This window comes from Egretta garzetta, unplaced genomic scaffold, assembly GCF_000687185.1.
Source record: "Egretta garzetta isolate BGI_Z169 unplaced genomic scaffold, ASM68718v1 scaffold39, whole genome shotgun sequence".
NCBI lineage: Eukaryota > Metazoa > Chordata > Aves > Pelecaniformes > Ardeidae > Egretta > Egretta garzetta.
This window is the reverse complement of record NW_009260945.1, coordinates 2,087,074-2,114,306: the sequence shown is the minus strand read 5'-3', so window position 1 is coordinate 2,114,306 and position 27,233 is coordinate 2,087,074. Positions and strand designations below refer to the sequence as shown.

The 27,233-nt window shown below is 38.4% G+C and overlaps 1 protein-coding gene across 1 annotated transcript; it reads right to left on the bottom strand.

The window, feature by feature from the left end:
- Positions 1 to 2,650: 2,650 nt before the first annotated feature.
- BCO1 (beta-carotene oxygenase 1) lies at positions 2,651 to 20,110 on the bottom strand. Its single transcript, XM_009647176.2, has 11 exons — positions 19,980 to 20,110; positions 16,447 to 16,575; positions 14,950 to 15,079; positions 13,352 to 13,499; positions 12,341 to 12,488; positions 11,042 to 11,262; positions 9,930 to 10,187; positions 8,672 to 8,774; positions 7,744 to 7,838; positions 5,547 to 5,658; positions 2,651 to 4,880 (listed from the first exon to the last, which is right to left on the bottom strand). The coding sequence occupies exons 1-11, from the start codon at positions 20,041 to 20,043 to the stop codon at positions 4,708 to 4,710; spliced, it is 1,581 nt and encodes a 526-aa protein (XP_009645471.1). The 5' UTR covers positions 20,044 to 20,110; the 3' UTR covers positions 2,651 to 4,707.
- Between the last annotated feature and the right edge of the window lie 7,123 nt (positions 20,111 to 27,233).

The window sequence follows — 27,233 nt, the reverse complement described above, 5'->3', positions numbered from 1 at the left end:
TTTTTTTCCCCCCCCCTCTTGGCTTTAAAATGTGACTAAACCCAGCCTGTTATTTATTTATTTTCCCCCCTACTTGAGCTGGAGGTGAAAACGTTAGCATGAGAGAAAGTCAGCGAAGGAGAACTAAACACAGGGAGACTCGTTTCCATAGCGCCGCTTCCCACAGCTGGCAGCTGGAAATAGGCCCTTTTCAGGCAAAAAGATTTTCTTCGGGACTGTTGACAAAGTTTAAGTTTAACATGCTTAATTGCACATTGAGAGATGACTTGATCCCATCTGCTGCTGCGTTCTTTAAGGGCATCCAGTACTGAAGCAGTGAAACTCTTCGCACCGAGTTACGGTGTTTGAAAAACTGTGATCTACGTTACCAACAATTCCGACGCTGCCAGGAAGGGCAAACACAGTAGCTCACCGCAGCCCCCTGCTCTGGCTGTCAAAAGTAGCCGTGGATTTCTCAGGCTGTGAAACAGCCAAAAGGACATCGTGCTTTCTGTTTCTCTGTTGGGAGAATAAAATTTTCAGAGGGCCTCATCTAGTAAAGCTGTGGTGGGTCACATGCTTTTATTCTTTGCATTTCTTCAAATCAATGCTGTCAAAAATACGTATCTTTGAAATGTAGATGACTTAAAATTTTATTTTATAATTCATCTTAATCCAGTTTGATGATGGTGTCTCCAAATAATTTTACTACTAGGAAAAATAATAAAGGTGTCTAGAATCATAGAAACATAGAATCACAGAATCATAGAATGGTTTGGGTTGGAAGGGACCCCTAGAGGTCAGCTAGTCCAACCCCCCTGCAGGAGCAGGGACACCGCTAACTAGATCAGGTTACTCACAGCCCCGTCATCCCCATAGGGATGAGAAATGAATAACTCTACAGAGGCAACACTGTCCTTTCCAAGCTAGAGACAATGCTGGTTTGTTCTCCAGATGGAGATCTCAGCTGGGACATCTGCACGCCTAGACCCCAGCAGTCAAAACACCGCACCACGTGCCTGCTTGTGAGGAGTGTTGGATAACCCCGATTCAGCCAGCATTTACAGCTCAAACCTTGCTTAAGCGCTTTCTGCCTGGAGAGGGGTAACCGAGAGCACTACCTTCCTCTAGGCGTGTTGTGCAGCTCTGAACAAGAGTTTTAGAAGCAGAGGATGTGTTTCACATCCTGGTACGATGGAAGGCCTAAAACCATACTAATCTGCGTGAAACACCGGCAGCTTTGCATCACGTAGTCTTATAACGTAGCCATTTAAAAAGATTAGAAGGCCACTTCTTCTGGCTTGGGTATAATTATCCAGGATGGCGAGTGTAGAAAGAGGAAGAGCACAACAGATCCAGAGGACACATCCCCAGCTCTCTTTGAGGGTAATGAAAGCAGGGAGCACTCCGCATCTGGCATTGCTGGGGCAAGATGTATTTTGCTTGTTATTAATACTTTGGTAATTGCATACCCAAGGGAACAGTGGTTTAAATTATTGCGAAAGCTGTCATTGAGCGGCCTGGTTATTTAAAAAGAAAAACACTGGTTTGTTTCTGTGCCTCCTGCATAGATTGTTATGTAGGAAAACATAGTTGTATTTCCGGTTCTTAACTCGTCCCAGTAAACAGGGTTTCTGCTTCCTCCTGCTGCGTATGTGGGGCAATGGGACAAGGTGTAACAGATAATATCCACTTCCAGAGAACAAATTAATTATTATGCTTTGTTATTTGTTCCATTTAATGAAGCCCAGTGATAAAAAACACCAAAACCAAAACGAACTGCTCTACCAACTAGAGGGCCACTTGTAACATCTTGGAAGTAATTATATGAATGCATACCCGTGGCCTGATTCTCTTGCTCAGTGATGGATTTTTCCTTCCATGGAGCTATCTATCTTACTATTTTTATTTCAGTCACTGAATCTAGATTTTTTTTTTTTAAGCCATTACAATAACTCCATTATTTTTACTGGGCTAATTTATGACTTAAACTGGTACACAAGAAGAACCAAACCATTCTGTCCCTCAAGATGTCATTCATAGCGAGGGATGTCAGAGAACAAACCAAATGACAGACCCATTACCATGTGCTGTGTTACCACAATAAAAGAAAAACCCACAAGCCTTGCAGCCGCTTGGCAAAGCGTACATGCATTCCCCCTCGCTACTGTCAGCCTAGAAGTGGTGCAGTGTATTACCACATTCAGGGTAAATGTTGCATCAGATTACCATTGCAACTGCTAAAAACATTCTTGAACAAATTTGTGATGAGCCATATGGTTTTATCCATACTGTCTCTGCCACAGGAGGATACTGGGATTGGCAAATCTAGATTTACATCACTGTTGTTCTCTTCAGATTGACTACAACCTTGATGCTAATCAAATCCTGTGTGATATTGACCAAGTGAATACCACACACTTTGTTTAAAAAATCATACCCAAGACAGGTTCTTATAATTTATTTCCTGCAGTATTTCTACATGAATATAAACAACACACTTGCTTTCTTAGACTGCGGATTGTTTTTATGATGAATATTCCTCTATCAAGACGTCTCTGCCAGTAAGAATTAGCTCCTCAGAAGTCAAGTAACACATGTATCCAAACTCACAATCATCTGAAAACATAACAATATGAGTTCTACGGAAGAAATTCTGGAGACAAACTCTTCAAAAGAGATCTATAATAATGGTTAGATTTTTGATTCATTACCACCTTATAATTCCAGAAATATTTGTGGAGACTTGTTAAATCCAAACTTCTTCAGATTAAAAGAAACAACCCCACAGCTGGTGTCTTTTGCCAACATCAGAAGACAGTCTTCCATTCCAGTACTGGTTCCATATTACTTACAAAATGGAATTCAATTTCTTCTTTAGAAGATCAAGTTCTCTTAAAAAGTAGTGCTAATATGCCTTGAAAACACTAAAGATGACTATTTCTGCAGACCCACCTTACTGAAGTGTTAATTTCCATTTTATGGAATAAAGATTTGAATGCCCAAACCTGCATATTTTAACTCTAGATCTGACCACAGTGACTTTTTTAACATTAAAAGTAGCCTGTATATTCTTTATCCCTACAAACTGCAAAGACTTAAGCAGAGAAAGGGAGGTATAGTTGTTACAGAGCAAACAAAACCTGTGGATGATGTTGGTTCGATTCCTGCTCTGCCATAAACGTCTTATGTAAACATGAACAAGTCACCGAAGCCCAGATTCTCATGTGATGGGGAGACAGTAAATGACAAAGATTTCATTGTTTTCTACCTGTAAAACGCAGTGAGCAGCAGAGACACTGTGAAAGTGCGTATATAAAAGAGTGAGAGATACCTGAGTAGTGTGGTGATACCTACAGACCAGATGAACACCTAAAACGGATAGATGTATACCTAGTTTTCTCCATCAGTAAAGATGTCCCAAACAGTAAAGGTATCTACAATAGGAAAATACAATCCAAAGGAAAAAAGCTCTCATTTAAAGAAAAATCAATGCCCCAAATCAGATCCCCCCACCTACCCTCAGGGGGTTAGGAAATGCCATTCCTATAACAAAACCCAGTCGCTGTATACTTGGCATTTGAACTCTACTGAAATATGTTTTTTAACTGTGACTATGAATGAGAGTTGTGTACTTTTATGAGGAAGCATCTGTTGCAGGCAATGATAAACCCATGTCAGAACATGGATGCTCCTAAGCAGACAATAAAGCAAATGCTTAGCTATAGCAACAACAGCTTGTAGTTTCAGCTACTGTGTAGTTCAGATGAGGTCTAAGCTAGGCCTTTCTTTCCCCTACCAATTCGTTGCACACATGTATCTGAGTTCTGTTAGAAATATACTGCTCGCGTTCATATACATACTGTTATTAACAGAGACTATTAGCAATATTAATGAATACTACATTTTCTTTACCTTTTACAAATGTAATCATCTAATCGCATGAAATGCCATCTCAGATATTCTCCTGAAGGAAAACTGATTTAAATACAAAGTGCTCGAGTCTGAATCGCACTAAACTGTAATTGAATGCTAATAAAACCATATATCCTATTTGAAGTTACTTGCTTTTGTCAACATAAAAGGGAAAAATACACCATAAAATTATTAGCAAAGCAGTTTTTTTAGGTTCTGAATTAGAAAGTTGTAGCACCTCAATGTAATACTTTGGTTATGGTAGAGTTTGAGAAATCAAGCACCTTCCCCAGCCGGCTCCTGCCCCTGCCTGCCTGCCAGCAGCACCTAACCCTGCCAGCCAATGCATCCTCAATGCATTGCCATGAATTATTAGTATCATAGCAGACAGTTTAACGTGAGGTTTTCTGGCAGGAGACAACTTTCATCAGGAGCTGCAGCCTTGAAACAGTCCATGAAAGTTACATGACCTGCAGATATATGTGACTCATGCTATGCATCACCCTATAAATACAGTACTTCATTTGCTCAGAAAGCTATATTCTACTCAAATAAAATTTTTCTTGATACCTTTGTCTCCTATTCCCTGCCCCATGAGTTGTATACAATATTAGCACTTCATACTGATCATTCTTCTTTTGGAATAGTTATGTACTAGTTGTGCATATAATTATTTGTAGTAAAAGCTATTGCTATCTCTTATAGGAGATTTATGTATAGTTATCGAAGAGATTATATTTAGTAATTTCTTGTCATAAGATTCCACATTCAGTAGAAGGTTGTCTCGGTCTGTGTAATAGGATAAACAGCATTTTACTCAGTCTCAGTCTTCAAATCCTTCTCTGGTATAAATATTCCGTGAAGGTCCAGATGCATTTCTACATCTACTATGGCTCGGCCCAATTCCTTGAATGTTTTAGCATCCAAGACAAGCAGGAAGGGAGCTTTCGTTGGATCAGACATCACAACACAGGTCAGAACGATGCCTGTGACATACAAATGAAGAATTAGAAGCACATACTAGTTACACCAAGCAGAAAAGATAACACTGTCAGGAAACAATTCTTATTTCCTAAGAATTTTAGGACACAAACTGAAAGTCCTTACTAGATCAAGAAGTCTACTGAGAGTGCTAGAGAACTAATGAATGCTTCTCTTTGTGCTTTTTTCTGGTCTGCCTGCAGTTCATTGGGAAGGAAAAAAGCAAACCAACACCGAATTGTGTGCCTGGCAGTTTTGGGACTCATTCTTTCAGCTATTTGCCATTTGCCTTCGCAAGAGTCACCTGAGAACAGAACTGGATTGAGATTGCAGGGGTACTTGCAGTGCCACTTCATGTTCTCATCTGTAACAATGCTGACTTCCCACAGCTTCAGCTGCTCCAAACTATTGATAAATCCAGCTCCAAGTGGCTCTCCGGAAAGTCCTGAGCATTGGTTTCATTGTTCGTGGCTACCTTGGGACATTACACAAGCTGATTTTGGTCTGTTGCTGCTTTGGTTTTTTGTCTGCAGGACTAAAATGGCTGGTGCTTATTTTAATCTCACAGTGGAAGCATCAGCCCAGCTTCCTTGACAGAGAACAATGAAACTTGTAAGATTTAATGCAAAACTCATGTAACCCCAGGTTTCAGAATGTTATTGTTATTTTACCATCATCCTCTTCTCTTGCATCAGGGCTGGGAACAAAAATGGGCTCGGATGGCCAGCAGTGGTCTTCTCCCCAGTGGAGCATTTCCTTTGTCTGGATATTAAATTTTACAACCTAAATTGTTGTGACCAGAAAAGAAAAATGTCAGTGACCCAGACAGTTGCTTATTCCAAAGGCACAACATGAACAGACTGCTGGCATGGGGGACCAATACTAAGAGTTAAGGAGCAACAAGGCATGTGTCATCACAAGAAGGAAACCCCTGGAAAATGTTAAACTTTGGAGTCACATTTAGTGGCTGCATAATCCCACAATGTTCTTTTGCTTTCATTTCATTAGATCACAATTGCACCTTTCATTTATGGGTTTAAGTATTCTACAGATCACGAGCGAACCTTCACTATAAATAATGCCCTCGCTATACAGAGTCCAAGGCCCAGGACATTTAAGTGACTTGTGCCAAATCACTGTGATTATGTAGTAAAGCAGGAAACAGGGTTTAAACCTTCCATTTTCTAATCCTGTGAATTATTTTCCTTTTATTGTGACCTCAATATTTCTACAGGCCTTCTATTTTTAAGTAGGGTATATATGCCAGAACAAAGGCTATTAAGAGTGATGTGTAAAGATTGAACCAATGGGGCAAGAATTCCACACAGATACTGGTATTTGCTGAAGGAACAGAGCACATGTTTTCATCTCATTAATGGGTCAAGGGCCTGACCAAACCAATCACCAGTGGGGATGCATGGCATTTTCTCTTCAGTTCTGTTAAGGCTTTTTCTCTACCCATACAGATACAGTTATATTCTTTTCCCTTTTGACCTTTCGTCAAAAAATATGTTTACACAAAAACTAAACTATTCAAATTACCGGAGGAAGAATTTGGAAGAATTCTCCCTTCTAACCAGGATGACAGCAATTTCACTGACAGACTTTACCTAAGGAGTATACATGGTTGTTGTTGTGCCTGCATTCACTAAAGGGCAACTGATGTGAAAAAAAAAAATCTTCAAACAGCATTTTTTAGTATGTTTAAGTCAAGCAGGGATTATCTACCCTGGAAATCACAAACTTGCAGATTTGTTTGAGCTACTGTCAGATGTGCTGCAATAAATTTTCTTGCATCATGCAGAAATCCAGCTTTATTTTGTAATCAGTTGTGGTAATTATATAAAAGAACCAACAGTGAATTCAACTTGCGCTGCCTTACAGTCACAGAACAAGAAGTATAGAGAGTGAGTTTGTCTGTACAATACTCCTACCTCCAACTATTAATACTTTTTGTCTTAATCTATTTGTAGTCTAGGCTGTCTCCTGAATAGTTGGCATCATGTATACACAAAGCTACCTTCTAATACAGAACTAGCTAGCAAAAGATAAAGCTTTCTGAAAAAGTAGGTGTTGTTTTAATATTTTTAATTGATTAGACACTGTTGCAATAACTTATTTTTTTAGTTAGGTTCCCTAAAGGGAAAAATATGACAGATGTCTGTCTGTCTAGTACTTTTTTTTCCTATTCTCTCCTTTGTAGCTCTTGGCATATTACAGAAGTTCAGCCCAATTTAGCAGAAAAGCGAGGCGCTCAACTATTGTGTTCAAGAGACTTTGTGGAAATATGAAGCTGGATAAAGAAGCCTGAGTTTATTAATACTTTATGAGGGAAGTGGCACAACATGAGCTTACCCTTATAAGAATTTAGGCATTTCATGTTTCTTTGCATGTGAACGACCCACCAATGGGAAAAGTTGTGACAGAAACACATACACTACTGAATACCTGAGAGTCCAAACTCAAGTCATCTCTGTAAGAAAGCATTTGTTCTGCTGCCTATGGAACTATGTGTTTTTAACAGCTAATAATAATGTTCCAGATTTTAAACTAGTAAAATGAAGATACATTGTTTCCATCGTTTGGCCCAGAGAGGCTGATTTAATCACATGAGTAAACTAATATATGCCAAACTTTTCATCTCCGTGCTTTCAGGTGCTGAATTTTATGAACATAGTACCCAACAGCTTGATGTTGAAAAAGAGTTCAGGTTCTGGCCTCAGAACCACATGCGTTCAATTTGTATGCATGAATGCAGATTAGGCTACATTTTGGGCCAAACTAGTAAAGCATGGTCTACTTACAACTGCTTAAATTCAATTTGTGTTCTATAAGTACAGTTTCTGACTTTATAAGTGCTAATTCTACCTTTGTAGGAACTGGAGTCCCCTGGACTTCCGTCGCAAAGATGTACTTGTATTCTTTGCCATTATAGTCGTAATTGATGCGAGGCAGTTCTATCCCTGGGTAAAATAAAGTTCAAGATTTAGGAACAAGAGAAGAAAAATAACTCAAATGCACGTTTACATATGCCAATCTTCAGGAAGTTTTGCCCTGTGAAAAACCTTGACAATATTTAAAACAGGTGTTGCATAGATTTTGTATGTCAAAATTTCTAAAAAGCTGAAGATGTGTATTAACACAGCATAATTAAGCCAGGGTTGTTAGTTCAAAAATGACAATTTTTCCTTCTTAGGCATTCATTATACTGGAACTGATATATGAAGGGGTTTTTTTTTGTTTGTTTTTTTCTTTCTTCATATGAGATATGAACATTGAGATGTAATTGGAAGCTGCCATTCTAAGAAATTACTTTTGCTTCAGGTAAATATATACTCTTTACATATTCCTGTTCTTATCCCCTGAAAAGGTTTAAAAATCCACTTTCAAAGGCAATCTTTATAAAATACAGCAATAACTGAAGTTACTATTTATAACAGACCTATTTAACTAAAATTAGCCTTGTAACAGGTAGATTTGCAAGCCATATTAATAGTTGTAAGATCAGACTTGAGATTGTATATTAATATAAAACTTCAGACATTTAAAGGATTTCACTCCTGATAGATATGTATCTGAGAGGTTCAGGGTCATGTATTTCTGGATAGGCCCAGAGGAGGGAAGTAAAGAAGAGAAAGATATTGTCAATATTTACACTAAACTTCTTAATTAAAAGTTTTGTTTCTCTTAGCTTTATAAAGTTCTTACATATATGGACAGCTATTAGGCATTATTAGAATGCACCGATGTGTGTGTAAGAGAATATATTTGAGATGTGTATAAAGGTATGTCTCACCTTCACATAGTATTTCAGGTTGGCAATAGATGCTGCCGTCTTTCTCCTTAATAGCAGTTGCGGTAGATGGAAGTCTGACTAAATTAGAACCTACTTCGGCATCCTGAAAGAGGAATATGCTGAAAAAGTAATGTGTCTCGAAGAAAATGCTTCTAATTTAGATCTTTCATCAGCTTTGATATTAATACAGGCAATTTGGGGATTAAAAAAATAATCCAGAGTCAAGAAATTCCTTCTTATGGTGTTTATCTTGTAACATTAGATTCTGACCTTTTCATTAGAAATCGTGTTATACCCAAAGGATTTTAACGTATCATAGAGTAATCATTTTGAATCACACCAAGCCTTTGGAAAGCTTTAGGTAGACATGGCTATGTTTCAGAAGCATAATAAATGGATTACATAGTTTGTGAATTTAATTAATGAAGATGGGAATTGGGTATCAAATTCCCACTAAGAGTCACCAAGGTTAGTTTATTTGCACCTGCTATAAATCAAGTGCAAAAATAGGTGTAATGCACTCTTGGTTTTAATACACTATTGCTGAATTCTTAAGATTGCAGGGTATTTTGGGTAGCTGGTGTGATCCAACAGATCCTTTGTCATTGCTGCATAACTGTTTTTGAGATGTGAACAAAGCAGCAAGATTCCAGGATGTAGAAAGAAAAAGTATTATCCATTCCAAATGTATCAGGCAGAAACTTGCCCAGGTTGCTGGGCAGTACAAAATCTTCCCTGCAAACAATGATGTAAAATGATGTTTTAAATTAAACTGAAAGATAAAATCTTTCCTCTTCCCTGGTAAATCTCACACTTAAATGAAATCTTCTAATTTTATTAAAACCATTGCAAGAGTTGGGAGCGTGTGTATGTTATACATAGGCTTCCAGTAAAGCGGAAGGAACAGATTTTACAAAACCTCATGCATGCCCTTCCAGTCTACAGCCAACTTGATATATCTGCTCATATTTGATAGCATTTTAGAAATAATCTCACTGGTAAGGAAATTACGTATGTTCAGCAGCCCAGTTCTCCATAACAGATGGTATCATAACCTAGATCCATGTAACCGTATGCTCATTGCCGTTTCTCACAATACATACACAAAACAAAACTCTTCACACTTGTGTATATATTACTTTTAAAGAATCAGAAATTTGCACATAAGGGTTGGCAACTGATAATTCACCCATTATTCACACTGATGTATTTTAAATTACTGATCAAAGAACAGATTAAAAAGGCATTGTCTTTCTACCTTGTCATATTGCAGAGGAACAACATATCGTTTACAGGTTGGCATGGAGGTAAGCTTCTCGCTCTCTTCAAAGACTTTATTCAGGTTTTTTAAATAGAACATATCATATAAGCTATTGTCTGCATAGGCAATAATATCAAAAATAATGTGGCCATCCTCTTCATAAGCATTTACATGGTGAAAAAGCACCATGGAGTCGGTATAAAACTTGGTGGATACTTCTTTTTTAGTCTTCTTGTCTACAAAGTGAAACCAAGTCTGAAAGAGAGGAAACATTATTTAAAACTGTTAATGATCAGCAAATAGTTATTCAGTAAACTGTTTTCTAATTGTAGCCATCAACATTCTAATGTATTGTCTGTTTCTACTGAAGCATATTAAGAACTCGGGATTTGCTGGTAGGGGACAAGAGGTTCCAACCTTAAGATCAAAAAATGCAGGGGTAAAATGAGTGTGGAAGTGCTTTAAACTCATTTTACTATTGCAAATTACTATTTGGGCTAGGCTGAGGATTGAAGTTTTCCAGTAAAACCTGGAAAATCCCCTGCTCTATTTTTAAGTTAAATAAATCTTAGTCCAGCGTCTCTGTAGTGCTCTGTACTGGTGCCCTCTTACCCCAGCATGCCCCACTTATTGATGAGCAGAGCACGTGGAAATAAGGTCCTCAGAAAACAGGTTTTTTCCTCAGTTGCCACAGTGAGACTCTCCTTTTGTCAGATGCAGGCCTTTCTACCGGTCTGGCTCTCCTGTCTGATGCAATGGATCTCGAGCAGGTCTCATCCACAATATACAGTATTTCGTTTGGACCAGAAGGAACCGTATGTGTCTGGGATGCTAGCGCAGTTTTGAATTTCTCCACTAGCACACAGTATTTCTAACAATGCTAAACTATTCTCTTTCTCAAGCACTTCAGCATCAGATACTTATTTGTGAAATTTATGGATGTGGGAGATAGTATTAAAAAAATACAACTCTTAAAAAATACGCAACAGGAAATTCAAGGGTTAAAAAAGAAGAGGGATCACTGAAATTAATGAACTAGATGAAAAACAGAACAGTGTGGAAGGGGTAACCGGCCTGGCTGATTCCATTGCTCAGCACTAGGAAAATACCTTATCTTCCTTATGATAGGCAAGGCAGGAAGCCCAGTTCACGCCTCGGATGTAAGCAGTGGCCATTTTGACAATATCCAGTTTGAATGGCTGCTCTACGAAGACAATGTAATTTTCTGTGATTCCAAAGCTATGATAGTAGCTTGGGTGGAGCAGAGAGCGAGAAGGGATGGAGCATACCACTTCCAGATATTTAAAACAAGATTTCTTCGTTTCTTTTTCTGAACATAAATGATAAAAAAAAAAAAAATTATAACAAATTCCAATCCAATCTTGTGCTTGGATTTCTCCCGTCTATGAAGCAGGAAAGAACAGGTTCCTCTCAGTTTTATTTGCATTTTCCTGTTAGGAAAGTGGTTTGTTTCCTCCTGCAGAATTAACATAGAAGTTTGCATCTGAGTGAGGCAACGCAGTAATACCATAATGCCGGATCCATTTAGACAGAGGCCCCTCGTCTTAGTATTTGATTCCACTGGAATCTTAAGAAGTTCCAGCATAGAAGAGAAAGATGTTCAATTAAATCGGCAGCTTTACAAGGGGGTTCAAACGCCCCTATGCTTTTGAACTTTTAAGGAAATGTTCCTGTTTGATCTATACTGACTTTGTCTGAGCCCCATCCAGAAATTCCAAACTCATCTTTCAGCTGTGGAAGGCCTCTTGATTGTTCAACCAAGACAACAGACATCACATTAGCAGCCAATTTTAAACAACAACACAAAAAAAGAAGATTGCCTTGAAGGAAAAAGAGCAAGTGACTTGGTCTGTGAACAAAAGACACTATTCCAGCAAGGCCTAGTGTAGGACAGGTTAGAGAAGAATTAGCTCTGTAGTTGGTACTTTTTGGCATTATGCTTCCTATAATCACAGTATCAGCATTTTAAGAGCATTTTCTCTTATGAAGAAAATTAAAATTCACGACTTCAAATTATGTATACTGCCCTATAGATAAAATTGTTTCTGTTCATCCTCCCTCTACACATCAGAATACAGGGAATGGAAATTCTTCTAAAAGAGTTAGTTCACTCTTGTAATATTCAAAGTCAAATTTTTCTAAAGGCAAATCCTTCTAAAAGCAAGGTTCTTCATACTGAAATACCCTGTTTACACAGTATTCAAGATGAACCTTTATAGTAGCACAGGCCCAGACAGGCTAAGCAGTTAACATTAAGTTCACAGTAAGTTAAAATTATGAAAATGAATGCCATTGGTTTCTAGAAGAGCTGTATCACCACCCCTTAACCTCAGAAGAAAAGAAATTGCTAACAAGTTTCTAGAAAATACTGATAAATGACATCTTACCTGGCACAGAGGGAGGAATCTTAAATAGAACGTATTTTGTCTTCCCTTTATCAGCTATTGAAGTACCCATGTTGAGAACATTTCCAGCACTGTCATAGTGCGGGTGAGAAGTTGTCACATTTACAGCTACATATTTGCTGTAGTCAACCTGGGAAATGATACAATAGGAGATTTTAGAGATGCGTAAGAGAACTAAAATTGATCTCAGCTAACACCACAAATCCACCAGCTTTTTAGCATGGGCAACCTTTTTTCAGTACCCTGTTTTCAAAAGGCCTTGAAATTTAAACAGTTAAGCCAAATGTAGGTACTCAAATGATTTCCTAATTCAAGGCTAAAACAAGATACAGAATCTGAATTACATTCACCTCTCCCTTGCAGCCATGTAACACAACGGGAGTTGTAAAGAAGTAAAGAAGTTACTCTGCAAATGCCCATTTCATCCTGAAAGCAATTTATTTAATAGGGCTATGAGTCCAGCAATCTTCTGGAGCAAAAAGGTTTCTATTGATTTAATGCTTGGAAATTGTACTCAAACTGTACTGCATGCTAGAAAGAACTCACTGTATATTTCAATATGTCAAGATTTCATTTTAATAATTAAATAATATCTTGCATAAGGTACTTGAAAAGTAGTCATATAACTGACCTACTGAATTGTTAATTATGTAAATCATTTGATAACTACAGATGCATAATAATGGCAACCATCCAAAATAATCATGTCATAAGCATTATTCCCGCAACCTTGCTAGATTGTGTTCAAGTGAAATTGCTCAAAGCTCAGCTTCTTCCAAACTACCTGGGTTTTGATTTTGAACTCGTGAGTTCTTAAAAGATCTGGTATCTTCACTATTTCACATTACCACGATTTCAAAAGCAAGGGATTACTAGAAGAAGAAAAGTATCTTTCCAGTTTTGTCCTGCACATGTTAAACAATCCTTATGAGTCAGCCTGAAACTTTATTCATTAGCAGATGAGGACCTAGAATGACAGACAGTCTTTCATACCTTATCTAATGTCTCCAGAGTCTGTGGATTAATTTTCCTGATGAAGTTAGTCTCACTGGTAGCATAAAAATCATCCCCAGTTTTCATAATGTTGATCAGGCAGTTGTCTGTGAACTCAGGAATGGTGTGAGACAAATACGAGACTGCCCTGTACAGAGGGAAATTCCGTATCGGTTCATTAGAGCCCAGAAGCTGTACTGGCTTTTACCCCGTGCAAAGCAGAAGCCACCAGCAGTGCGGGCTGTGCACAGCAGCAGGGTCATGCAGCTGGGTCTGTCTCTCCCCTGCTGTGCCCTCTTCTGGCTGCTGCTACCCTGCCTCGGTGGAAAGGGTGGAAAAGCGGAGGAGATGGACTTCTTCAACGCCCTTGGCCTGGGCGAGGGTTAAGGACATGCATGCAACTGTTTTTCCATACACAACCGGGCATCCGGGTCCAGTCCTGCTGTCAGCTGTAACACATGCACTGGTTTATCAGGACGGGCTAGTTACACACTCCCCTGTGCATACCTTGTGAGAATTTGGCCTAACAGTTTCTACCTAAAAGCTGGTAGGTTTTTCAGGGTACGCCTGCATAAAATAGATGCGTTCATATACTCCCTAATGGAATATTTTTGTTCCCAGTGTTATCCTGAATCACAATTATGATTTCAAAGAAGATCCAACTTCATATGGGGGCTTGACAGTTTTCCTTATTAGGATTTTATCATATTCACTTGAAGCCAAGACAAATTTGCTTGTAGCACCTTTGAACTTAAAATGCCAGCGTTACCCTATGTGCTGGAAGAGGGAAGAAAATCTTATCTCAGGGTAACAACTTAAAACTTATCAACTAATTTGCAGTAACTATCCATGCATTTGCTCTGACCAAATATCAAATTCAAGGTCATTAGAGGTAATTCAGCCAGGAAGAAGAGATGGGCAAGCTACTCGCATTTGTCAGGGAATATCCACAGCCAACTTCACAAGGGGCTTACACCTTGCCTTTCAAATACAGCCTGTCATCCTTTCTAACTGTATGACAGCAGCTCTTGCAGTGATCCTAAGTGGTTCTGATTTTGAACATAAGATTAGCTCAGGTCTATGGTTGCACTGCATGTGACTCAAGAAACAATGGAAATTTTTCATCACTTTCTTTTTTTTTGTAAAAGCAGTGTTTAATCCAGAAGTTTTTCTGGTATTTTTTAAAGTGATCAATGCTTTTCTTCTTTTTGTTGAATAAACATTGCAGTAATTCCTTCCCCATCTCTGCATCTTTTCCTTTCTTGCTGCTTCTCCCCTTACAGAGCATCATTTTTATAAACTTCTGTGAAACACTTGAAAAAGAAAACATTTGTTTTTTTCAAAATTACAACAAATCTACTTGCAATAGTGAATGAAACAGCCAATATTGCTGATAAAATGAATTTTAAATATTTGCCTTAGGGTAACCCAGAGAGGGTACAGTGCTAGATGTATCTCTTGGCCTTTTCAATATTAGCAATTGTAAATTTACAAAACAAATTTTGTAGCAGTGAATATGCGTCAAGGGTAAAGAGAAAGACATCTGTGCTGGAGAGAGAAGTAGATAGAAGAATCTTGTTGGAAAAAGCATTGCTTACTTGGCAAATATGTTTTTGCATGGATCTGGATAAGCCATAGTTCCAAACTCAGACACCACGATTCGGTTTGCTTCTACATTGCAGTTGTATGTGTCACTTCGGAGATACTTACTTCTGTAGTAAACTTCACCTGACAAAGGCCAAACAGGTTTCAATCGCATCTCGTACTGAGTTCTTTAGAAAAGTAGCATAGGTAAAGCCAGAGAAGGAGTTTCTCAAGCAGATGCCCCTAACTCCCTGTTTTGGAAGGCTTTTTCAGCTCTCTAAGGAACCCAGGACTGTTGCTGTGGCTGCTGAGATTTGTAACAATTTGTCTAGCTTCCTTGATTCCCAACACATTTGGACAATACTGGAGGACTGGGGCCATGAAAGGAAGGATTTGGATAAACCCTTCTTCCAGTAAACCAGAACAATCTGTGTAAAAATGGCTAATTATACATCAATATGTGGGTGGTGATAAATTTCGTGTATTGACAAAATTTAGTTATGACAGAGCAACAAATTGCTTGAAGGAATCAATATCTATCCTAACCAATTTAATGGACCACTATACTTGAACTAACTGAGCTCTATTTGCTTTAGGTGAGTAAAATACACCAGCAATTTAAAAAACACTGGTCATTTGTAGGTTATTTTGTTAAGGATGTAGAGCTGGATAGGCAGGGAGATCCTGCAGTTGTATTAAAAGCCTCTGATCACAGAAATGGAAACTAAAAGTAAACACTAGGAACAGAAGATGACAGGAGTAAAACCCGTTTCTTTTACAGATACATACATTTTGCAGCAAGAATCTAGGTATAAACCATCCTGCCTCACACTATAAAACAGCTGAACTGATAAAAAATGCTCTAAATGAAAACAAAAAATGAAATTGTTTTGGGTAGAGGAGCTGCCTGTTTTCCTTCCATAAGGATGACAAGGAGGAGGACTGCTTGTAGGGTTATCAAGTATACATAAGTGAGGTTTGATCTGTGAAGTGGCACAGTGGCCCAGTTTCTCTCCTGGCAGCTGTTGTAGTAGCTGCAACCAAACCCCCAAAGGGGAATGTTAGTCTTCTCTGAAACAAGGCTGTTCATCCACAACAGAAAAACCTCCGGATATTACAGTACTTTTGGTTGATCCAGTTTGAAACAATGGAGGGTTTCTTGCTCTGGGTGGAAGGCAAAGGCTGCCCTGCAGTGACCTGCTCAGAGCTGGTTGCAGGCTATCCTGCAGTGCAGACAATATTGAACTTTGGCACTCCAGAAAAAAGGACAACATAATCTGTCTCTGATAACAGCCCTGCGGAGATACACCTCCTGCTGCTGTGGAGAGTGAGGTGTGAGTGTATGTTTGGAGAGACTTTCTCCAAAGCGGTTACCACCTCGCCACACATGCCACTCTGCAGACAAAACCTGCAACATTCTAATGCTAATCAAACCCAAAACAGAATCAGCAACGTAAGGCAGCAAGATTTGGTTTGTTGAGCTTTTTTTAATCTGATGCGCAACAACTTACCATTTTTAAATGTAAAGCTATGCAGCAGAGCCAAGCCATCAAACCAGTGGTTATACTTAGTGTCCCCTACTGTGTGCATCCCTGGGCCATTCCGGAGAAGTATCCCTTGCAACCAAGTGGGCAACTGACCTGCAAACACAAAGGAGGTACCGGTATCCATTCATTTAGGTGAGGAGGTTGTCACAGGACAGTTTTCCTAAGGGCATGGGCTTCATACAGGCAGACAGACTATGGGTGTGTCGAGATCTGTAATAGCATATAATTATGTTGGGCTTTGGGTTAACTAAAATATGATCTACTAAAATATATGGCACTAGTAATATTCTGCATGAGTATTGCTATATGAGATTACTATAAGAAGATGAGATTGCTGGAATGCAATTTGCTAAGTATCAGGAACTAAATAAAGTTGGACCTTTCTTTCCTGCACTCAGATTTTAAAGCGATACATTTAAACCCTTTTATTCATGCCAGGAAAAGCTAGAGCTTATCAGAAATAAACATATTTTATAAGTTACATGACTTGCATTGGCCTTCAGTACATCAATTTAAACTTCAGGCTAAATGAATTCCAGTAAAGATTTAATTTATTAAATTACACTGCATAATGTAGTGTCATTTTGGAGCACTTCTGTGACGCTAGCCGTAATGTTGGTGTTTTGAACACAAATAAAGGGTAGGAATATTACACTGAAAATATATAAGTACCGCTGAGGTTTGAATAAGAAATGTTGCTTATCGAATCCCTGCAAGAAATACATTACCTACTATTTGACACACAGAATGACAACACTTAAAGAATGTCATTAGGGTTAAAGAGCTGAACAAAAGCATATCAGATATTAAATTAAAAGCTTCACTTGCTTTGTGTGTATGCCTCCTGAGGGAACATTTAAGATCACATACTAGTTTTCCACACAATTCCTGCACTGAACATTGTCTTTGCATAAAAAGCTATTCAGAACTTTTAATTCTCCTTATCATTTAGTTTTTGACCCCGTGTTGAATATGTTGACACACTTTCATATTAATACTCACTTTACAACAGCTAGAAATGTCCTCCTATGCAAATACTCAATTTTGTCAAAGCTGTTGCAGTTGCAGAGAGGTAATAATTGTTCTGCTTTTAAGACTTTCTGAGATCCTAAGGGGACTTTGGCCACTTTCTAAGAGAGTATTTCCTGAATTTTGACCTTTTGAGGTAAGGGAGACAAGGACGTTTACCATTTCTTCAAAGAAATGACATTAAGGACACAAGGAAAAAACATATGGCGTAAATGTCAGCTTTACCTAAAATATATTCTCAGTCAGGCTGACCAACTAATATTGTATGCCACAATACTCACTCAACTGCATTAGGGTTACAGTTCTGGAATACAATACATGAGGAAGATAAAAAAATGTTGACACAATGGATGGACTTACATTATTATTATTATTATTATTATTGCATTCTAGAAGAGCCTTGAAAACCAAACCTTACTTGCCTTTCTAATACAAGGAGTTGCAATGCTATAATTATGGTACTTTTTTGTATAAGATGAACAACGTTTAACCCTTAATACAGATAATTGCACAAAACTTGAGTAACTAAAAATAGTTGGTGAGAAGACAGTGAGGAAATCACAAGTTAGCAAAAGAAAAGAATCCTGGATTATGATCTTAAGAAGGTATATATTCAAAATAGATACATAATATTTGTTTGGCTGACTACTGAACATTAATTGCTGAACAAGTTCAGACTGTTTATAGGCCTTAAATATAAGCATTTCTCTTCTTGCCACTTCCCTTTCTACAGTTTTCTGTTATTTGGCAATAGAAGATTGTAGGCTCTGGGTTTGGGGCCCATCGTTCAAGAAAAGCAGATATTTCTGCTATTCAGTGAACATCTTGCAACTCCTAGGGCTAGACATTTTGTTTAGAGATTATTTCCCTATATCAGAACAATGGTGCTCAAAAAGTTCCAGGACAGGCCAAGAAAATAATTTCGCTGGAAGAGATAAACAGGGAAAAAAGGGGATCTTCTTTTTAAGGCACCGCAGACTTGACGCAGCTTATGAAACTTCTGGTGTTATTCAGTGTAATTTCTGGCATAATTCCACTATGAAAAACGTAGAGCAAAATGTCATCTAGTGAGGTTTTCAGATGAAAATTCATCTTAGTGGGAATTAAAAAATTCCGTAAATCACACTGGGTACCAACCAGCATTCTAAAGTGCTTAAATAGCTTTAAAAATCTGGACCTTGTATCTCTTTTGCTTCAGACTTTTATCTGAAGTGGAAATAATTATACTTTTCCGTACCACACGAGGACACAAAAGTGACCTGGTAAAATATCCAAATATTTGGAAGTTTATTAACTATCATAGCAACAGTCTCATACAATCACATGACTGCCCAGTGTTTGGGAGAGCATGGGTAAAATTATGGCTGATGTTAGAAGTATGGGGTCGTATTTACAGTGTACATATTGAGTAACAAGGAACCAAAATATTGACAGAGCTCAGGGCTGGCAAAATATTTAAGGAGGTCAGGGTTCTCTACAGTTTTCATAATTGGTCAATACTGAATCATTATTACTAATGAAAGAATATTTTGTATACATTATTTTATTTACTGGAAAGGCAGTCCTTGTTGAAATAAACCATTCCATAATACAGATCATGTCTGATAAATGGTTTGTTTGCAAACAACTTCAAACGTTTCAATAACAAGTATTTATCTGGAGAAAGAAAGAAATTGAAAGGCATAAAACCACCTCAAATTATAACAAAGCACTTCGTCTGACTTGAAACAAAATCTTTTCCAATTCAGCCACCAAACTGAACAATAACAATGTCATGCAAGTTTTAACTGTTGTCTAAGTGTTGTGTATTTACTAAATAGGGCTTCTCAGCAACAAACCTCTCCTCTAGCTGTAGCAAAACACTCTTCTGTGAAGTAAAAAAAGTAGTAAAAATAACAGATTGATCGAGCATTCATCCCTAGAGAGACACTTTAAACTATCTCTCTGAAGGATACGCCGTGGTTTTTACTGGACAAAAAAGAGGGAAACCCCCTCTTTTTAACAGTACACAGTGGCATCCATTACTGCTGCTTTGCTACTTAGAAATACTGTTGTTGAAGAGTCCCAACGTTAGAGACTCTCTCCAGGAGGGGAGGGAGAGCGTGAGCAGAGGGGGGTGCTGGGCTAGGGAAGGGTTACAGAGAGGAGAAACCGAAAGCCTGAGCAGAGCCATAGTGAGGGGGTGTCACCAGATTAAATCCCGAGACTTCTCCCTCACCACCAACTTCAGTGAATCCTGTTCAAACAGACTTTTTGGAAAAGTACACAGAAATGCCCACAAAGTGAGAAAAATCCCACAGTCGGGCCACAAATATTATCTGAGATCAGTCCTTGAAACAAAACTCACGGTTCTCGCTTTCGCAGTTTCCCTTTTCAGTGTTGTCTTGGTTGAACAAGTTTTTCAGTGTTTACATACGTGAAAACACCAAATTAACCGCACATGTTAGAACAGATTTCCTTTCCCTTACCTTGCACTTCAGCTTTTATGGGCTCTGGATGTTCTTCTTTATTTCGAGCAAATACCGTATCCATCTCTCATGTAATAAACAGTTTCTGTGTCCTCTACGCCACCGCTCCCGCAGCCGTAGTGCTCCCTTCCCGTCTGGGCTAAGAACAGCTCTTTCCTGTTACATATAAAGATAAGGTCAAAGTGCAATTCGAGCTAGCGGCTGGTGGCTTATAGATTGACAATTTATAATAGCTGATCTTTAATCTCTAGCACATACACCATAATTCTTGCACATTCTCATTAAAATTAACTCTTTCACTGATTCAAAGGAGAGGTGAAAAAAATGTAACTCGCCTGGTTGCTCCTTATGAACCCATCTGAAGCAGCCAGGGACACCCAGGGAGCCAGGTGGAATGATTCTGAAACATCACTTTCAGCATTTCAGACACAATTTTAGACACTGCGCAGGGGTGCTTGCCCCATTTGGCAGGTAGGGAGAGAAAAAGAAAAGAAATCTCTACCCAACTATTCTGAATTTGGCTCTTTGGGAGTGACAAATCTTTCAGAGCAGGACGTCGTCCTTTCCTTTCCATTCTGTGAAATTTAAACTGGGCTATTCTATGAATTAAGGAAATAGCATCACTAAACAGTCACGTGCTATATTTCTTTATATACAAGGTGTTCCAGAGTGAATTGAGTGGCACATCTTTGAATTAAACAACTTTTCACAAATAATCATTATAACATATTCTCCCATATGTGACCTGAATCCGCTCTGTGAAAGCATGGCAGGAATCATTTAAAATAAGGGGGATTTTTAACTTTATGCTTTTGTTTCTAGATAAGGTACTTAACTGAGTTGAATGTTGTTAATTTTAAAATCCTCTGGGAAAAGAATTATTTCAATATAAAGCATGTGATTGCAGAGCAAATCATAGGCTCTATTGAACATGAAGGATAAAAAGATTCTTTGCACAATTATATATTATGCAATTTCATACGAGGTTACCCTGAAATCCGATTTTTTTCAGCTAAATCTCTGTTGTTGCCAAAATGTTTTAACATCACTTCTTAGGGCAAACCGATCTTTTATAAATATACATATTTATTTGATTTAAGACACAATTTGTGCTACAATTAACTGCTGTGACACACTTGTTACACGCCTAAGCGGCTCCTCTGTTCCTCGCCTATTGTCTGTTTGATGGCCTCTCCTCACTTTGGGAGATCAACAAGACAGCATGCCTTAGTCGCTGATTGGAAAGCACTGACAGAAACAGGTCATAACAAAATAAAAAGCCAGATTAGAAAAGAAATTATTGGACTTTGTTAGAGTCAGTAGTATTAATGAAGGAACAACAGGATTGAACCGGAAGGCTGTAGGAGATGAAGGGTATCAAAGTCCACGTACATACACATATGCAGATAGATGTACATAAATTATATGTATATACGCATATATGTGAGAGAGAGTGTGTGTGTGTATTGAGATGTAGACTCACTTGTATACACAAAGCCAAGTACAGGATTTTTCAGCAATGTTAGAGACTGAAAAGGATCTGGCAAAAAAGCAAACCCATCTAACTCTATTTCCACTAGGCCACGGGGACCATTTTCTCTGTTCATGGTGTTCTGCTTTGCTTTAATACGTTCTCTTCAGCCTATCCTCATCCATTTACATGGCCAGAGCTCTTGATGCTGCAGTTTTAATTACCTGACCCGTGAGCGGTCTAATCTGTAGAGGTGTCAAGCAGATTTCCATAGAGCAAGCAAGCAATAAAAAAGATTAGTTTGAACCACTTTCACCCTTCTTTACCATGACTGTTCATCTAGCTTAAGATTCAGCTAAGAGGAGATAATTGGAAATCTTGTTAAAAGTTGTTTGAATGGAAGCACAAGGAGCTGCAGATATCCAGCAACTTTCGAAATCAACCCAAATGTGTTTTGGTAGTGAATTTCAGGTGTCTGTGCCTGCAAGGTCTGTCCCATATTTTGTACAACTTAAATAACGAGGCCTTGCAAAGTTCATTTTTCCTGCTTGTCAAGTGAAAAATACTTTATTTATCAATAAACATTTTTTTTTGTTGTTGTTCTCGTCATGCTAATGACAGATAAGCAGTTAGTGAGGTATGGAGAGTAGAGTTTTCTTGCTAGCTGTGTAATTTCCCCCTTTTTACATTGAAATGGAGAAATATCAACGTGTTGATTTACAATTAGAATGTGTAACTTTCAGTGGAATTTAGTGGATTAGGGGACTTCTCTAATTTTATTATTTCGCAATGCTTCTTCTCCCTTTGTAAAAACACGTGTTTGATGGGAGAGCATAGAGGAGGTTATGGAACTCCATGTTCTGGAGAACACAGAGGAAATACAGCCCTCTCTGGAGAGGCTACCTCTTTGGTCTTGGGTTTACCAGACACATTGTAAATCATATACACAATGTTTACCAAAATGTTATAAACTCCAGGAGACTGTGCTGTCCTACTCTTCCCAGTAAGGAATACTGAAAACATAAGCCTTAATGCAAATGATCCAATCCCACAGTTTGAATAGCCTCTCCTGAGGCTTGACCTCATTTACAAACACTATCCAGTTGCAGAATCCTTCAAACACAAATCTTCCCCCAACCAAATCTAGCTTTTCTCCCCACAGTTTCCTCTCTCTGTTCACCCCTCATGACACTTTTGAAGTTACCAGCTCCCCACTGCAGGCAGGTTTTCTTCACTGTATTTTTTTCTGCTTTACACAATTGTGGTGAAGGCTACAAGCTGTTTCCTTTTGGGTTCTTCTTGCTTTCACTTCCCTCCTGTCTCTGAGTGCCTTGAGCTTCTCTCCCAAACTTAAAAAGGGCCACCAAGATATCTTTGGAGCAAAGCACTACCCTGCCCAGCATTGGCCCGGTTGTACCCTGCGGCCGTGCAAGGCTGGGGACGACATTTAGGGTGTGATCTCTGTGCTCAATGGAAATAAAATTTCTCAAGGCAGAGGAGCTGGTTAACTAAATCGCTAGTATAACGATAATGTCATTGCCATGTGTCTACCTTTGTACTTGTAGTTCACTTACACAAGAAGCAGACCATTGCCTTATAAATCAGAGACCAATATTATTCCTTATCTCTATACTGAAACATAAGTACTGACTTTACTTTAACCTCAACCATTCTCATATAAAATTTGAGTTCTAATTAAAGCCCATTAACAAAGGTGAAGTTACATGAATATGACTTTAAGCTGTGATAAGAACTTTCAACTATCCACTGTTATCTGTTATTATCAAATAAAGACTCCAATAGTAAAACTGATATGAACTTTAGAGTCGTTCTTGCTGACATCAAACTGATTGCTATCTCACTGTGATAGGAGATTTAAGCTCTAATCTTTGTTAAAACTGCCTTATTGACATGGTCTCATTTCAGAAGAAATACCATCAGCACTATCTAGGAGTACTTCTCTTGTGCTGTCCAAGTATAATTGCAAACACAAATTACTAATATAGTTTGTTCAAAGTTAAATAACAATAGTTTCCCCATATTATTCTGACCAGGTTTTGTTTGGATCAAACCAGTTTTGATCAAATATTGTTTTGATCAGTATTGTTTGGATCAAAGTAATTATTTTTGTGACATTTTAATTTTCTGAGATATTTTTGTTAGATTTCTTTTTTTTGTGATAAACATATTTTTTCTTTTATTACAGTCATATTTTAATAAATATCACCAGAAGCACTGATTTGTTCATTTAAATGAAAATATAATGTAACTTAGTATTAAAAGTCTTCAAGTGCTGAGGCACAGAACCGCTGGCCCACCCATACTAGTATCCAACCAGACTGAGCTTGCTAAGTCATTATAACGCCCAAGCATTTAAATGCCCAAACATTTAAATCTAGACATTCAAACAAGTAAACAGCCACAGTATCCACATAAACTTCCTCACTGTAAGACTTTTATAACCTTATCTGCACCTTGCAACTTCCCAGGACTATTTACATGTTTTAATATTTAATACATTACACAGTTTGGTAATGTGTTTTCAAGTGGGCAGAATGACAACATGAAGGTTGGCATTCACTTCCATGACCAAAGGTGTAGAAATGGTGTTACAGACATTTACAGTGACAGAAGTTAATGCTGCTACACATTGTTCTACCTTTTAGCCTATTGTACATCTCTGGGAGAACATGAAAGAAAAGCTAAAAAGAACTGTTTTCTGGTTTTTGTCAGATGGCATCTGAGTGCAGAGTGCTTAACATGAAAGCAGTGTTCCTGAAGTGGACCTCCAGCCTTCTCATTCTGGCAATTGTGAAGCCGATCTCTTTTGTAAGGTGTTGGATATCTAGTGATGAGAGACATTATTAATGAAAACAACTTGTAACACAGTTTTTTTCTTTCTATTTCCATGTCCTTTAAGCTCAGAAATAGCTCATAACTAGCAGAAGAAAAATGTTTAACAAAATTAAATAAACCAAACAAGAGGTGGAAGCTGGACTGCCTTAGAAATCTGGCCAGTCTTACACTTACGGAAGTCTGGAGTGACTGCAGAGACACCAGTGGAGTTGTGATGGCTGTAGATGCAGATCCGAGCAGGGTTTTTTTGCCTCTGTGTGTGCTAGGAAAAGTTCAGTCCGTTTGTATCTACCAGTTAATGTTTTACCCAAAGAGGGTACCTTTAATCCTTTGAACAGTTCACTTATTAAGATAGTAAGATAATGGCACATCGAAATTGTGCCACTTAGTCTATCATGATCATAAGAACACATGATGTGTCAGCAGACGCTTCAGAAGCTCTGATACTTTCTATGTGAATTCAAGGCTAACCTTAGCCATCCGTAACCTTAATTCTTATGGGGCACACTTACTATCTTCTTCCCAATAATTGAAGTTCTGCTGTGGAAGGCAATAAAACATAGGAACTTGCTGGGAAAGTGGGGGGATACTGAGGCATCAACAGTATGGCAGGTGAGGAAAGTCAAGCTACAAGCCCAAAGGCAACACTAGATGCTTCTGAAGGGACAATTCCTAGGAGAAGATCCTCAGGGACTTATTCAGGCAACAGTTGTGCTGGAAGGTAACCATACACATCCTGTAAACAGAAATTATGTCCAACCCAACAACTCCTGAATGTAGTGACACTTATCTTTATCCTGACCCCATCATGCCAGGCATGAACGTCTAATTTAATTATTGCACCCTGTAAAGATAAGAATTGTTTTCCTTGCTTTTCTAAACAAGATAACATCAAAATTGCAACTTGGCAGGGCTCACTGGTAAATTCACTGTGTTGCCACATGGAAAATTAGACAGTAGAGCAGCAACAAAAACAAACCCTTGTGAGTCAGCAAATATCTGGGTCTTGCTATCGGGACAAGCAGCCCAGGAGAGCAGCAAAGAAGGAAGCGTGATTGCGACCCACCTTCTTAAACTAATTGGCAAATGGGTTTTTTTAAAGCCAGCTGGACAGATGAAAGATGTAGGTGTACCTAGGGGCTCCCCTCCATCCCTTTCCGGACAGTCTGCTCAGTACTTCCTATCTATTTGGGTAAGAATGAAAGAGATCTTTCCAAGGCAGTTCTGTTCACTGCAGAAGTGTGTGTGACACTAAAATGGGCTACTCACGATCTTGTCTCAAGTTAATGGTACCTAAAAACCATCTTTTTTCTACCCCAGATCCAAAGTAATATAAATCAGTTTTCCATGTATATGATTGTTCAATTCATAGAACAGAGATATATTTCTATTCCTGATAAAATCTGTACATTACATTCAGTAATATTCAGGAATGTAAAGATGGTAATATCCTCCTATAGAGAGTAAACTTACTTGCTCTTCCTTAAGGCAAATGAACAACAGCCAAAATTAACAGGGATGTGATTTATTCCTTCCCATTGGCAGCTCTTCACTTCCTTAACTCTTCAAATCTAGTACTTTCTGGCCTCTATGAAGTATTGTCAAGCTATTCTGCTGTGCTGCAATGGCCCAGGATGTTCTCAGGCTGTCATGATGCAGCTGTAATCTGCACGAGGGTACAAATCAGGACCACCCTGAAGTCAGTTGCAGCACCGTACCTCTCCTCCTTGTCTGTGCACCAAGCTCTCCAATAGCCCAGCGAAACTCTGGAATTGATTTTTCTCAGATCTGGGAAACCAAAGTTCAGAACTAGAAAAGCCTTATGAATGAGCCTTGTTCTCCTAATAGCAGCAGTTGGTCATGGAGAAATTTGCAGTTGGATTCAGGGTGCCCTGGGCTATGGACATATTGATTATGTTGAACAAGAATTCAGGCCTGTGTTTTTCAAAAATTGCAATCCAGTGCTTGGTGCCTAATTTGGGACACGAAAGGCTGACCTGCAAAGGTGTCAAGGCAAGCCTACCATGCCTCCATATGTCAGATAAGCATTGTGTGTGCTCATCACCTGTTCTACAAGAATTTAGGCATATAAAGCTAAAATTTCCAAATGGCATATAATTTACATATGTAAGCTTAGATTTAAAAGAAAAAAAAATTGTGATTATGAGTACTTTGAAATTTGGCTACCAAAACTGAGCTGGTTTGAAGGGGTTCAATTTTTAGCAGTCGTGAACACCACCTAGACAGTTCCCTTGCAGAATCTCAGTGTAGGCCACCATTACCTTTTTTAATACCTATTAACTTTTTCAGCATCGTAAACAAAATATGCTTCAGATTTCTTTCACCTCAACAGCCTCTACTTACAACAACAGCAGCAAAAAAATTAACAAACCTTGAACTATCCATTTGAAAAACAGCAATAAATCGTTCATCATTGTCTTCTGTGATGTTTTATATAGCACAATGCTTTTCTAAAGAAACTTTCTTTTGATGGCCACCATCTGGCGTAACTCATAGGGGCAAGTTAGCACTCTGTAAGAGATCTGCAGGGCCCCCTATAACGTTTCTGAGAAAAATGAAAGACTTATTCCAACAGACGCAAGAGGGTTCACAAACAAGGGGGTTATTCATAGCTTTATCGCACCTTGGAGTGAGGGTGTGAAAATATTAAGAAAGCTTTGTCACTAATTTCTAGTCAAAGCTTGTAAAACACAATTGCTTTGCAAGCCTTATTTTAGCTGGTGAATATGTTTTAATTTAAGTCACTGGTACATAGCACATTCTGTAAGGGTGGTTGCTACATCAGCCTTTCAGGCAGACAGCTATAACCGAACAAGGAACAGGTCTTGGCTATATGTGAAGGGCTCAGAGTTCCTTAAAAACAATGCTTATGTAGAGACTTTTCTTTTGTGAGTCTGCCCCAGTTC

Coding starts and splice junctions, on each gene's coding strand:
- BCO1 (XM_009647176.2), bottom strand. CDS start 20,043: ATGGATACGGTATTTGCTCGAAATAAAGAAGAACATCCAGAGCCCATA. Junction 10,188..11,041: donor CCTATCATAAGGAAGATAAG/GTATTTTCCTAG, acceptor CCTCTCTTTCAG/ACTTGGTTTCACTTTGTAGA. Junction 4,881..5,546: donor TGCAAGAGAAGAGGATGATG/GTAAAATAACAA, acceptor TGTATGTCACAG/GCATCGTTCTGACCTGTGTT.